At 35.0% G+C, this 12,985-nt stretch overlaps 1 protein-coding gene across 5 annotated transcripts in view; it reads right to left on the reverse strand.

Moving 5' to 3' along the window:
• The window catches only part of SLC4A7 (solute carrier family 4 member 7), a 101,823-nt gene that overhangs the window by 26,263 nt on the left and 62,575 nt on the right, over positions 1 to 12,985 (reverse strand). For all 5 annotated transcript variants that reach the window (XM_032861002.1, XM_032861006.1, XM_032861004.1 and 2 more), the window contains 4 exons: positions 9,689 to 9,795; positions 7,291 to 7,465; positions 3,663 to 3,796; positions 2,237 to 2,482 (listed from right to left, as the gene is read on the reverse strand). In XM_032861002.1, the coding sequence (XP_032716893.1) occupies positions 2,237 to 2,482; positions 3,663 to 3,796; positions 7,291 to 7,465; positions 9,689 to 9,795 (662 nt within the window). The remainder of the gene's footprint in view (positions 1 to 2,236; positions 2,483 to 3,662; positions 3,797 to 7,290; positions 7,466 to 9,688; positions 9,796 to 12,985) is intronic.

Below are 12,985 nucleotides of genomic sequence, written 5' to 3' on the forward strand. Positions count from 1 at the left end.
CTGTGGTAGCTTTTAATTAAACTTTTTTCCCATGCTGCAATGCATGGAGACTATAAAGTGAAAATACATCAGAAACAATGGAAGGTAAAAAGATTTGGCCTATGTATATAAAAACATAATTAATATACAAATATCAATACAATGATATTTTACAGAGTACCTTAATGAAATCTGTTACATATATCCCTTGGGGAGGGATACTATTTTCTTTAAAAATATGACAAATTACCACCATGTTTAGCAAGGTTACTCTCCACTAAATCTTACCTACTTAACCCTCAGGGGAGCTGTTCTGCCTCCTGACCCACACATACACAAAACACACAGATTCCCAATAAAGCGATACTCCTATTAATGCTTTGTACTCTGACAAGCCCTGCCTACTCAGGCTCATTCTTTACTGATCTTAAGATTCATTCTTACAGAAATAAAGTAACATGATTTTTCACCAGGACAGGACTAGGAAGGTCATAAGGAGATCACAGAGTTCAGTTTATATCCAGAACTATCTCATCTAAAGATAAGCTAGAAGCACACACAAAGAAATCTCTAAATGTGAATTTTAAAAAGAAAAAGAAAAAATAATAAAAAATAAAAAGAAGAAACACACAGGAATATTCCCAGTTAGATTATGAGCTGTTCTGAACACAGGCAAGAGGCTGGACTTTGGATTCATTCCATGCTCTATCATTTACTAGCTGACTCAAGGCAGGTTTTAACCTCCATGAGGTTCAGTTTCTTCATATGCAGAAGGGGCTATGATACGAATAATCAAGTCACATGTGATATGAATTATGCAACACTGCTAACACAGTACCTGCAAATGCTCACAGGATGTCAGCTGACCGAATCATGATCACATGTAATTACTCAGTTAACCAGAAGCAAATACTGTTCTGATAGGCTGGCACTAGCTATAAAAGCCATGCTTCATAAAGATCAAAGGAACAGGAAAGAGGAAAAAACCAAGAATAACACTGAAAAAATTAACTAGTTTAAAAGCAAAGATGATAGCACAAAACAGAGTTGGCATCAGAGTGTCTCTCTTCTCCTCAAATAGGTCAATGTCTCATAGAAATTTTCATACCCCTCCCTACTCTATCAAAGTTGAGTATGCAAGGAAGGGATGGATGGAAAGGGGAGAACACAGGGATCTGAGACTTGAGTAGGCAGAAGGAGGGAATTGTACCCTTGTTTGTTGGTGACCACTTTCTCCATATAAGTCAACCAAATCCAGGATCACATTTACACCATGCATGACTGCTCAAAACAGCAAATATAGGTCTCTATCTACCTAGATACATTTAATTTTAACAACCTATTTCACTTTACTGAATATATTTGGCAACCATTTGTAACTATTATAATTACTTTTCAAATCTTATTTTATTCTAGAGTCTTTAAATATTTTCAATTCATGATTTTCTTATCACAAGTACTGCACCAAATATTGCACATGAGAGTATACTGAAATTATACTTTAAAAATAAATATTATCAGACTTCAAATATAAATTATCAGACTTCAAAAAATGTTAATAAGATAAAATTTTATCAAACTTTAAAATAAATATTATCAGGCTTTAAATAAAAATTATCAGATTTAAAAATGTTAATGAAAATGCAATATACGAAAAATGTAAGAAACAGAGGAGTACCCGGGTGACTCAGTTGGTTAAGCGTCTGCCTTCGGCTCAGGTCATGCTCCCAGAGTCCTGGGATGGAACCCTGCCTCAGGCTCCCTGCTCAGCGAGGAACCTGTTTCTCCCTCTCCTTCCCATTTATGCTCTCTCCATCCATCTATCTCTCTCCCAAAAAAATAAATAAAATCTTAATATATATAAAAAAGAAAAAGAAAAATATAAGAAATATTACATCCTACATTCAAGATTTGGCTAAAGAATACAAGATCTAATATAATTGCCTGATTCAAATAGATGGTGGTTACCAATTAAATTTAAATTGACTGATTCAATTCAAACAGAAGACCAAAAATACACACACTTGAATATGTTGTTTCAGGGAATAAAAATGATTGAATTTGTTCACTGTATTTACATTCATGGAGTGCTCTGGTAAAATCTCATCTGTAACAAACAAGTCAACCTCCATATAGCTAGTTGGGTGTTACAGCTAGATATACAATGAGCATCACAATGCAAAAAAAAATCATTTTTTTGGCTCAGACATCTCTGCAAAAATACATTTTAATACCAGGGAAAACGGAATACACTTACGAGTAGTGGGTCAGTTCATCTAAATTGTTGTGCATATTAAATGCATATATTTCTCCTAAATGAAAGAGCTTCTCCAAAGCCTCATAGATGAATATGATGCAAATTAAAGCCGCAAAAGCCTCCTCTGTGAATCGAGTAATATAACACACAAGGCTGCTCGCATCTGTTGCAACCAAAACAATGCACAAGAAAGAAGTCCACAGACCAATACTGGTTCTTAACGACAGATAGGAAAGCTGATAATCTCTGTTTAGGGAAAAAACATGGACATGATCAACATACACACATGGCAATGGATATCTTTAATTAAAATTTCATAACAGGCAATAAAAAGGATATGGAAACATAAGATCCCTAAAAAAAGAGCAAATTACCAGATAAAAATAACAAATAAAGAAAGCTGTCTGTACATTTCTGCTGTAACTGAAGATTACAGAATTATAATGATTATATTTTACCTATACAAAAGATTTACAGTGAAAGTCTACCAGGTAATTAACATTCCAAAACCAAAGACCTCCCTTTGAAATCAGTTCTAAGGAGTAAATGACAGATGTACATTCTATAGGACAACTGGACGTGACTCTCTGAAGACCCAGAAACTCTGTCAACATGGTAACCACATCCCTGTCCCCTTCACCACCACCACCAATACCATCCCTCCTGCCACCAGCGTCACTGCAGGAAGTGACTTCATTTTTTAAACTCAGTGTCAAGTAAGAAATTACTTTAAGACCACAGGGTCCAGAACACTTCAGGACACTGCATTCCCTCTTAGTCTATGTACTTAGTATGCCAGATTGGAATCAAAATCAGCTTGTTCAGTGAAGAAAGAATCAGAACAAGATGAGTTAGATGAATCAAATATTTAATAATTTAAGTTGTTTCAGGCTAAAATATTCAACTACACTTGTCTCACAAAAGGAACAGTACTGGCCATGTCAAATTCCAAGTCTACCAGCTATAGTACCATGCATTGATTCCCACTGTGAATGACCCGGCCAGTGGAGACTGACAACACAACAGATAGCTATGGCTGTCTGATTGATAAGGCCTGAAAAAGTCAGCTTTAGCCTCCAAGATCCACCTCTTTTTAAAATTCCTTTGTACGACCAACACACCAACTAATCAACAATTAGTTTAACACCTTCTTAGTGGGTTGAAATTTGTTAGAACATAAGATTCTTACTGCCCAAGTGATTTGTTGACCAGGACTCAAATCCACTGATTTTATACTCAAGGTGACTGGGGTAGGAATGATAATAGGGACCAGAGGAGGGTCAACTACATGGTAGCCCCCAAATGCTGAAAATATATATATTGATCAGGTCCTCTTTTTCAGCTACTAAATACATAAAGTACCTTTAACTAAAGTTAATAAACAATGTAATTATACACATATGATAAGTAAATAACAATTACGTACCTGCAGAATTTAAATAAAATTTTTTCAAACACTAAAACTGGACCTGTGCTCCCCAATATTGTTAGAGGTTGCCCAGCAAACAACGAATAGGCAATCCCAGTTAATGATGCTCCAAAAAGAGACTCTATTGCACTCTGTTTAAGGAAAAAAGAAATGAATAGAAGTAATACATCATAAACCTATTTCTAACCTACTAAAATATATACATATAAGACATCTGGAAAATAAAAACACTAATCAAGCAGTTAAAAATATAAAGCAGACACAACTTTTAAGTCAAATTTAAATTTTAAATATGGAAAATTACAAATACATTTTAAATACATAGGGAAAACTGCTTTGTTTTCATATTAAAAGTGATCTTTACAATCAACCTTTATTCAAAACATATTATTGTGGGAGGCCAGGAGGGAGGAGTAAGTGGAAGAGAGATATAGAGATTTTAACTCTATCTATAGGTATTTCATTTTTTAAGTTTGTGGGGAGTACAAAGACGTTTGTTATTTTGGATGTTTTTGTTATGTCTGAAATAGTTCACTTAAAAAAAACAGAAAACATTAAATATTCCATATGGTGTGCACAAAAACACTTTCAAGTAAATAAATCAGAAATTAACAACTGATGCTATCGTTCTCAAAATGATTTCTAAAAAGCAATTTTCTACACATTTTAAAGACATTCATCTTATATGATGGGCTTAACTAACAGATATCAAAAATAAAATGCTTTTATCCTAAAATAGATGGAAAATCTCTTTAAAAAACTCACAGCAACCATTAAATGAAGAGGTGATTAAAAAAGATAAAATAAGAAAATGAAAGCCTCAGGAGAGTTTTACTTAAAGCGAGCATTTCGTTTCTGTACCACTACCAACATTACCTTCTAACTGATTAGGTTATTAGACAGTAAGGGGTACGGCCTATGCCACTAGACAGAGGGGAGGGATCAGAGAGAGAAGAGCAGTTTACCATTTACAAACATCAAGGTCAACTGCAAGGCACTCTCAAGAGAGGAAAAGCCCATCGTTGGTAAGGCAAGGAAAAGCAGCTCATGAGAAACACCCCTCCTGGACCTGGCAGGCAGCAGAGCAGCAGGCAGAGCGGACTTCAGAACCAGACTGGAGCAGGAGACCCATTTCTACTAGACTTTAAGCCATAGCCGTATTTCAAACGTTTCAAGCCCAACCTTTCTCTTTTTTAAATAGGAGTGACCAAAGCCAAGAGAACTTAAGGAAGCCATGTTTGTGCAAACACCTAACAAGCTTACAGGCTGCCATACAAAGGACTCAATAAATGGCAGTAAATCTCATCATCAGAAATAACAATGTCTTCCAAAATCAAAATCACAAAAATAATAGTATGCAGTAAAAGCATTACTCAACTATTACTATAAAAATAGGATCAAACTCACATATTTTCGGCAAGACAAAGTGTCCATATTAACTGCTAAGCGATTATAAAATCCTTAGTTCAATTAGACTGTCTAATTTAGGAATGAATTTAAGTAGAGCTCAAGTCAAAGAAAAAAATGTCTAAATAATGTCTACAGAGATAGAAAGCAGAAAATTCAGAAGAGAACCAAGGAGATGGCAAAGAAATGCTAACGGCGAGGGGCAGGGGGGTGGTGAGAGGGATAGGCACAAAATTACAGTTTTCCTTCCAAAAATCACATTGAAAAGGCAGAACCTGCCAGATGAAGACCCTCCCTTCACCACTCCCCCACTGCTCTCCCAACCTCTTATTGTCACACTCACTAGCTCCTTTACCCAGATCTATTCTTTTTCTAATTTTGTCTCAACTGACTTTATGTTCATTCCCAAACTGAAAGGTCTCTCTCCCTAAAGAAATCACTGCCCCACCACCCCGCTTTCCCCTCATGACATTCACAAGTTTCCACTGTAGCCATCAGAAGCCCTACCATTATCCTCCCCATACACCTCTCCACTGCATGGCACTGGCCACTCCACATTCCTCTTTCCTCTTTCTTTCTCAAAGCCTCTATTTTGGTTTTTGCAAAATCACATCATGGTGATTCCTCTTTTGAAGTTCTGACAGTGTCCATGTCTAATTTGCCATTTTCCTCCTCATTCTCATTCTTCCTCTAGTCCACAAATGTAACTTCCCACTTTTTCTCCTCTCCAGTCACTGTAAAATCTCTCCCTTGTTAACCTCATCTATTCCCAACCTTTGTTTTTCCTCCTTGCCACTCTACAAACTCTGGAACTGTACCTCCTACTTGAGGTTCCAATAAAGCACCTGAAAGCAAATGCATAATCTCCCCACCACTCTCCTCTGCAATACTCCTGATTTCTCTGTTCCTGGTACTTCAGCTGCTACAGCTCTTCCTTGATCTCACTCACGTGTGGCACAGCACACCATGACCTGTTACCTACATATACACTATGCTATCTTCTTCTCTTCGGTTACGGTCCATCTCACAGCTGTCTGCATTCCCCCAATGCCTCAAGCACTCCCACATGCATGCGGTGCTAAACAGCGGGACGAGAAGGGCAGGCAGTGCTGGAGAGTCGAAAAGCAAGCAGCATTTCCGTGATGGTAACAGACAAGACACATCTCCAGGGGACCAGCAGAGTTACATATACAGTTTGAGACAGCATATAAAAGCAACTTACTAAAAATAGATTCCCTTGATACAATTACTGTAGAATAAGGTAAAAGAATCTAAATAATCAAAACCAGTATAGTTTCAAAGGAAATTTCAGTTGTCAAGTTTGTCTCAGGTTCAGCTCATGAAGTATTTTAATTGAATAATTACCATTACTTAGTTTTTGGCTATTTTTAAAATCTTTTATCTGTAAAAAATGAGTTTCCTCCCAAGAGTAAATACAATTAAATAAAATACACTCAAGAATTACAAATAATCTCATTTACATGCCATTAAAATGTATATAAACAAAAAAATTAGTCTTTCAACATTTTACAAAGCACTGGATATCATGCCTCCCACAGCCCCTTATGCAGCATTACCAAGAACGAAAAATCATAAAAACTTTCATTTTAGTCATATCAAAATATGGGAGCAGTTTTCAGTTATACTTTCTAATTAAAATGTTATCTACCTTCACACAAATTTAGTAACAGCAAAATAATACTAAAAATCCACCATTTGTCTACAACTTCTGAAGACTAGTTGTGGAGTCAGCACCTAGCCACCAGGGCTGATGAGTTAACAATTGCACAGCTCTAACTATCCTATGATGCCTTACAGAGTATCAAGTAGCCCAGCTAGTAAATCCCCCACCCATGACCCACCAGGCATCAGTTCAACAGGCAACCCTTCCCCACTCCCCACAACAAAGACAGTAGTACAAGCCTTTTACTCAATTTATAAAACCATTCATCCAGCAAGCCAGGTTAACCTTTTTTCTTTTTTTTCTCTCTTTTTTTTTCTTTATTTATTTTTTACCTCAACTGTGCATCTTCTCCTGCTCAAATGGCTTCCCCATGTTTTCCATAGCAATTACCTTTGGGGGAAGTCTGCTTTGGGACAGGTTAATCATGCTGTGGGGTAGACTCTTCAAATGAAAGTATGAATAGTGAGACAAATGCATACACACACTTGCCTCTGAAGAGCTAAGAGCCTGGCCACTACCAATCTTTGTACTCACTATTCTGCCTTCTGTAGCTTCTCCAAGCAGCCCTCCAAAAGTGATTACAGGAGACATACAGGCACAGTATAGGAAAAGAATCGAGGCCAGGCACTGTAGACTTAATGCATCCTTGAAGTCACTCAAGAAAAAAGGTGTTTTCCTTTTGATGTCAAGTATCAAACCACCAAAAAGCCTAAATAGGTGAGATGAAACTCGTCAAACTGTACACTAGAGGATTCTAGCTAGTTCAAACTAAAACTATGGGCTACATAAAACTGCTGGTGCCTAGTGTTTCGTCAACAAAAATTAATATCCTATTTAAATCATGATATAAATTATAGAAGATACACTCATTTAGTCTAATCCACTGATAGAGGAAAGGCAGATCTCATTAAGTTAAAAGACATATAAACATCTGTATTTTATGGACTATATATTAAGAAGACTGCAGGCAAATGATTTTATATGAGTAAATGTAATTTCAGACACAAATGCACAAGAAAATATACAATAAAATAAATAAGACCTAACACTCCATTCATGAAAATGAGCATAAGCAATTCTATCAATTATTATCTACATTATAAATCTTAAAGGCAAATATCAGAAATATCAGGAAGGCAATTATAATATAAATCCTAAGTCCCCCAAATACCCTTTAATATGAATATAGTATGTTGTGCTTAGACTCAGTCAGTAGTGAGTTAAATAATTCTAATGACTTTTAAAATTAGTACCTCAATAACACAAGTATTTCTTGTCCAGGAGAAAAGCCTAAAAACCACTTCAAAGCATTTAATTTACTGAATATATACTCAAGTTCATGTGCACATTAGTAAAACTAAGAGGTTTTATAATTAGGAAATTTAAAATCTGTATTTGCACATTAAAGCCTTATCATTTTAATGTGTTTTGTTTTTTTTTTTAAATCAGACTCTTGGATACATCTTATATAAGCTCTGTGAGGGGTAGAGGCTTTTTCTTGTTCACTGCCTTTATCACCAGTGTCTAGAACACTGTCTAGGACATAGTAGGTACTCAGTAAATACTAGAGACAACTCAGTAATTCAAAAAGGTTTTGTGACTCATAAACATACAATCACTCTGTAGAAAATACACCAAAAAATTTAATCTTATGTTTTAAAATGCTTTGGATGTTTCAAGGTTTACCATTCTACCTTTTTTTAAAGTTAATACTGAAATAAATACTAAACACACATTGACAAGTATAAATTACTCTATAAATAATCTGACAGCAAGGGAAATCAACTTGCAATAAAAAAGGTGCCAATCTAGAAAATGAAACTGTATATTCAAATCAACAACTGTTTTATATTTTATAGGAGGCTCTTGTGTGACCATGAAATCAATGGGAGTCCTATTTGGTATTTCTCAGTCACAACCCGATCTCAGTCAGAGATCTAACAGAAATAACACTAACAGGTAGTATTAGACCACCACTTTCCGCACCAGGGCAATCTTATTCTCTATGATAGAGACTATCTCATATATATTCTACAGAGATTATTTTCTATGATAGAGATTATAATACATTAGGCAATAAATAAACTGTAAGTTTTAAGTTTCTCTAAATTTTATATTCAGTATGCCATTTGTTATTTTTCTTCTATATAGTATTCTTTAGGCATGTCATCAATGCCACCTAATAATGTTTCTGTATAAAATAACCTGATTTGCTAAACAAATATTTAAGATTCAAAATCTCTTCTGTTCACACCACCATCAATAGATTACAATATCAATATCCACATGCTTTGCTATAATATGGAAATACTGTAACATTTCTCTACTTCTACAAAATATTTTAAGACAATGTTTGCACCCAGCAATGTTTCTGTATTTATTGCAAAAATTAACATCTTTAATAGTTTTTCTAGCTAGGTTTCTAAAGCTTATTACCATGGTTTAATTATGCTTCACTCTCTAATTTTATATTATCTCATGATATAATGCTCATTTAAGAATTTTAAGTCTAGGCACACACACAGAAAATATCAGTTACAATTCCTCTCTATTCCTATAATTCTCTACCTTCATATGGAGAATTTTAATAGCACTCCACACCTTCTTCAAGAACCTTCTGTATGGGTAATGTAAATCACCCTATATACTATGTAACTGCTTGATATTCTTACTGTATGATCCATAATATTTTCACTTTAAATTAAAACCTGATACTCAAAATCCAAGTATATACTAGTAAATTTATTTTAAAATGAATAATTTTCCTTAACATCATACATTTACAAAATACTTTTTTAAATATGAAAAAAAACACTGTATAAGACTAACTTCCATATATTTAAAAAGAAAAAGAGTATTTTTATGCCTTCTTCATCAAATCAACCCCTAGCCCCCTAGAAGACTCCCACACTGAATCAGTATTTGTACCCACCGTCCAGTCCTCTGTAGCTCAGGCCCAGCATGGTGGTCGGCCTCTTTAGGAGTATCACCCGAGCTGGGGGCAGATCCATTGGGAAATACAGGAATCTTTCTCTTTTCCTGCATTTCACAAAAAACATATTTTCAGAATTCTGTTTTAAAAAAGCTAAGACGGTACCCTTGAATTAGAGGGAATAGGAGATCTTTTGTTGTTTACATATCTAATCAGTACTCCTAGAAAAAATGATTCCTAATATAAACTCCACTTTAAATAAACTGCACTTTAGAATAGCGTCTAATATCTGTCTCTATTAGTATTTTATGCTTATGATTGGCTTTTTATATTTTGTATTTTAATATCAAATACACTATGAAACACATTCATACACACTATTTCAAATTATGAATCAGCCACAGGAAAATAAATATCCAATAAAGCATCTCTCCAACCAGAATATTTAAAATATTGTTGATGCTAACTAATGCAAAGTATTATTACATTAATAAAAAAGTAAATGCCATATTTATTTTACCAAACTACTTCCCTGAAGACATTAATACAAGAGTTAACTGTTAAACACATTTTCATAAAAATAAATTTCCCATTAAACCTTATTACTAATTCAAGATTCTTATGATAAAGGATGTCCCTGCCCCCCTCACCTGAAGATAAAAAAGCTAACTTCTAATTTGTTACTTCTAGGGGTGAAAGGTTGTATGTGACACAGGAAGCAAGAGGGAAGGAGACAAAAAGAAAAACAGAAGAAAGAGAGAAAGGTGGTGGAGGAGTGTTCATCCTTGGATAATCCCCTGAGTCAAAAGCTCTGAGTAAACTACAAACTTAAACTACTTGGTTTATATGTTCAGTAGCAAAACTTATCTATAATTTATGTTTACTATTTGAAAATAAATTAAAACTAACATATCCTAGCTCAAAGGGGAAAGAGAGAACAAAATGACAGAATTCCTAAAAAACAAAAATAATGAAAAATACTATGTAACACAATCTATGAGATATAGCAAAAGCATCACTCAAGAAAATTAAGCACTTATATTAAGAAAAACAAAAGGATAAAAATAAATAAATATCTAACTCAGGAAATGTAAAAACAAAATTCTTTCCTGAAGTGAATGGAATGAAATAAAATAGATAAAAGCAGAAACTGAGCCACAAAATGCTTTTTTTAAAAAGGAAAAATGAAGTAAGTTGTAAAAGCTGCTCTATTTGAAAAAATATAAACCATTAGCTAATACTCAGCAAAAGATATGACAAGGAGGCAACTTCAAACTGAGGAAAATTTTCTAAACACATACACACACACAGACTATACCGTATAATGTTATGCAAATAAATTAAAAAACCTTGATGAAATGGGTAATACACAAATAATACATAATTTCCCAAAACTGACACCAGAAAAACAGGAAATAGGTAATGTTCTGGGAAAACTTAAGACTGACCCCAGAAAAAAACAGAAAGCTTACACAAGCGAATCACCATAGAAGAAATAAGCATATTGCTGAAGCCCACCACACAACCAAAGACTCAGACTCAGAACACTTTACAAAGGAATTCTTCCAAATTTTTAGAACCAAATCATTCCAAGCCATTTAAAGTTTTGACACCACAAGGAGAGGAAAATTTACAAATTTACCTTTATGAAACAAATGTAACAAAGATGTCAAAGAGTGAATGAAGACAACACAAAATACTGAAAACTAATCTACTTACAGTGATGCAAACAACTCAAACAAAATATTAGAGACAGGACGCCTGGGTGGCTCAGTTGGTTAAGCGGCTGCCTTCGGCTCGGGTCATGATCCCAGGGTCCTAGGATCGAGTCCCACATCAGTCTCCTTGCTCAGCAGGGAGCCTGCTTCTCCCTCTGCCTCTGCCTGCCTCTCTGTCTGCCTGTGTTCACTCTCTCTGACAAATAAATAAATAAAATCTTAAAAAAAAAAAAAATTAGAGACAACCAGCACTATGAAGCTGAGTCTGGGCTTATTCTATCAACATAAGAGTGTTTTCGTATTATATACTCCTTTACTATGGTTCACCACCATAATCGGTAAATAAAATTCATACAATCATCTCCAGAGATGCTAACAGGCTATTCGAAAAAATTTAATGTCCACTTATATTAAAAATTTCAATGAAACAAAAATTAGGATACTTTCTTAGCATGATAAAAATGTGTATTTTGGCCCCCAATGTCAGTGACGTAATGAGAGAAACATTAAAAACATGGACTACAGTTCAGGGGCACCTGGGTGGCTCAGTGGGTTAAAGCCTCTGCCTTCAGCTCAGGTCATGATCCCAGGGTCCTGGGATCGAGTCCCGCATTGGGCTCTCTGCTCAGCGGGGAGCCTGCTTCTCCATCTCTGTCTGTCTACCTCTCTGCCTACTTGTGATCTTTGTCTATCAACTAAATAAATAAAATCTTTAAAAAAAAAAATGGACTACAGTTCAGAACAAATTCAGAAATGCCCATTTAGGGGTGCCTGGATGGCTCAGTGAGTTAAGCTCTGAGTTTCTGCTCAGGTCCCAGTCTCAGTGTCATGAGATGAAGCAGAGTCTGCTGGAGATTCTCTCCCTCTCCTTCTATCCCACCCCACTCTACTCACATCTACACAGGAGTATTCGCTCTTTCTCGCTACAATAAATAAATTAATTAAAAAAAAAAAAAGAAAGAAAAGAAATGCCCATTTCAAGTCAACTACCACTTAACACTACTAGAGTTTCAGTAAGTACAATTAGACAATAGAAAATGTATTAGAGCTGGAAGAATGAGAAAAGGAGGGATAAAAATATCTGGCCGCAGATATGACTGAAAAACTTACATACAATGAAAGAACTACAAAGGGAGGAAGATCAAAAAGAAACATACAGCAACAAATAGCCTTCATATAGAAAAGTAACAAACTGGTGATATAATGGAAAAAACCCTCATTTACAACAGAGACAATAAAGACAAAATGCTAATGAATACACTCACCAAAAAGTGTGTAAGCGTAGATAAGGAGAACTTTATTGCATTCCTTAAGGACTTAAGAACTGACATGAAATATGAAAACCAGTGGGGGAAAACATACCATATTCTTGAATGATTCAATGTTACAAAGATGTCAATTCTCCCTCAGTTCATTTACAAATTTCACAATTTTTGAAAAATCAGGTTTTATTTCTGGAAATTAAAAGCTGATTTTAAAGCTTTCATAGAAAAATAGACATGCAGAAACAGCAAAGAAAATTCGGAAAAGAAAGAGTAATAGGTCAAGAGGGAATCTAGACCTACTAGATATTCATATA

The sequence above is a fragment of the Lontra canadensis genome, unplaced genomic scaffold (genome assembly GCF_010015895.1).
Source record: "Lontra canadensis isolate GAN:19392208 unplaced genomic scaffold, GSC_riverotter_1.0 scaffold20, whole genome shotgun sequence".
Lineage (NCBI taxonomy): Eukaryota > Metazoa > Chordata > Mammalia > Carnivora > Mustelidae > Lontra > Lontra canadensis.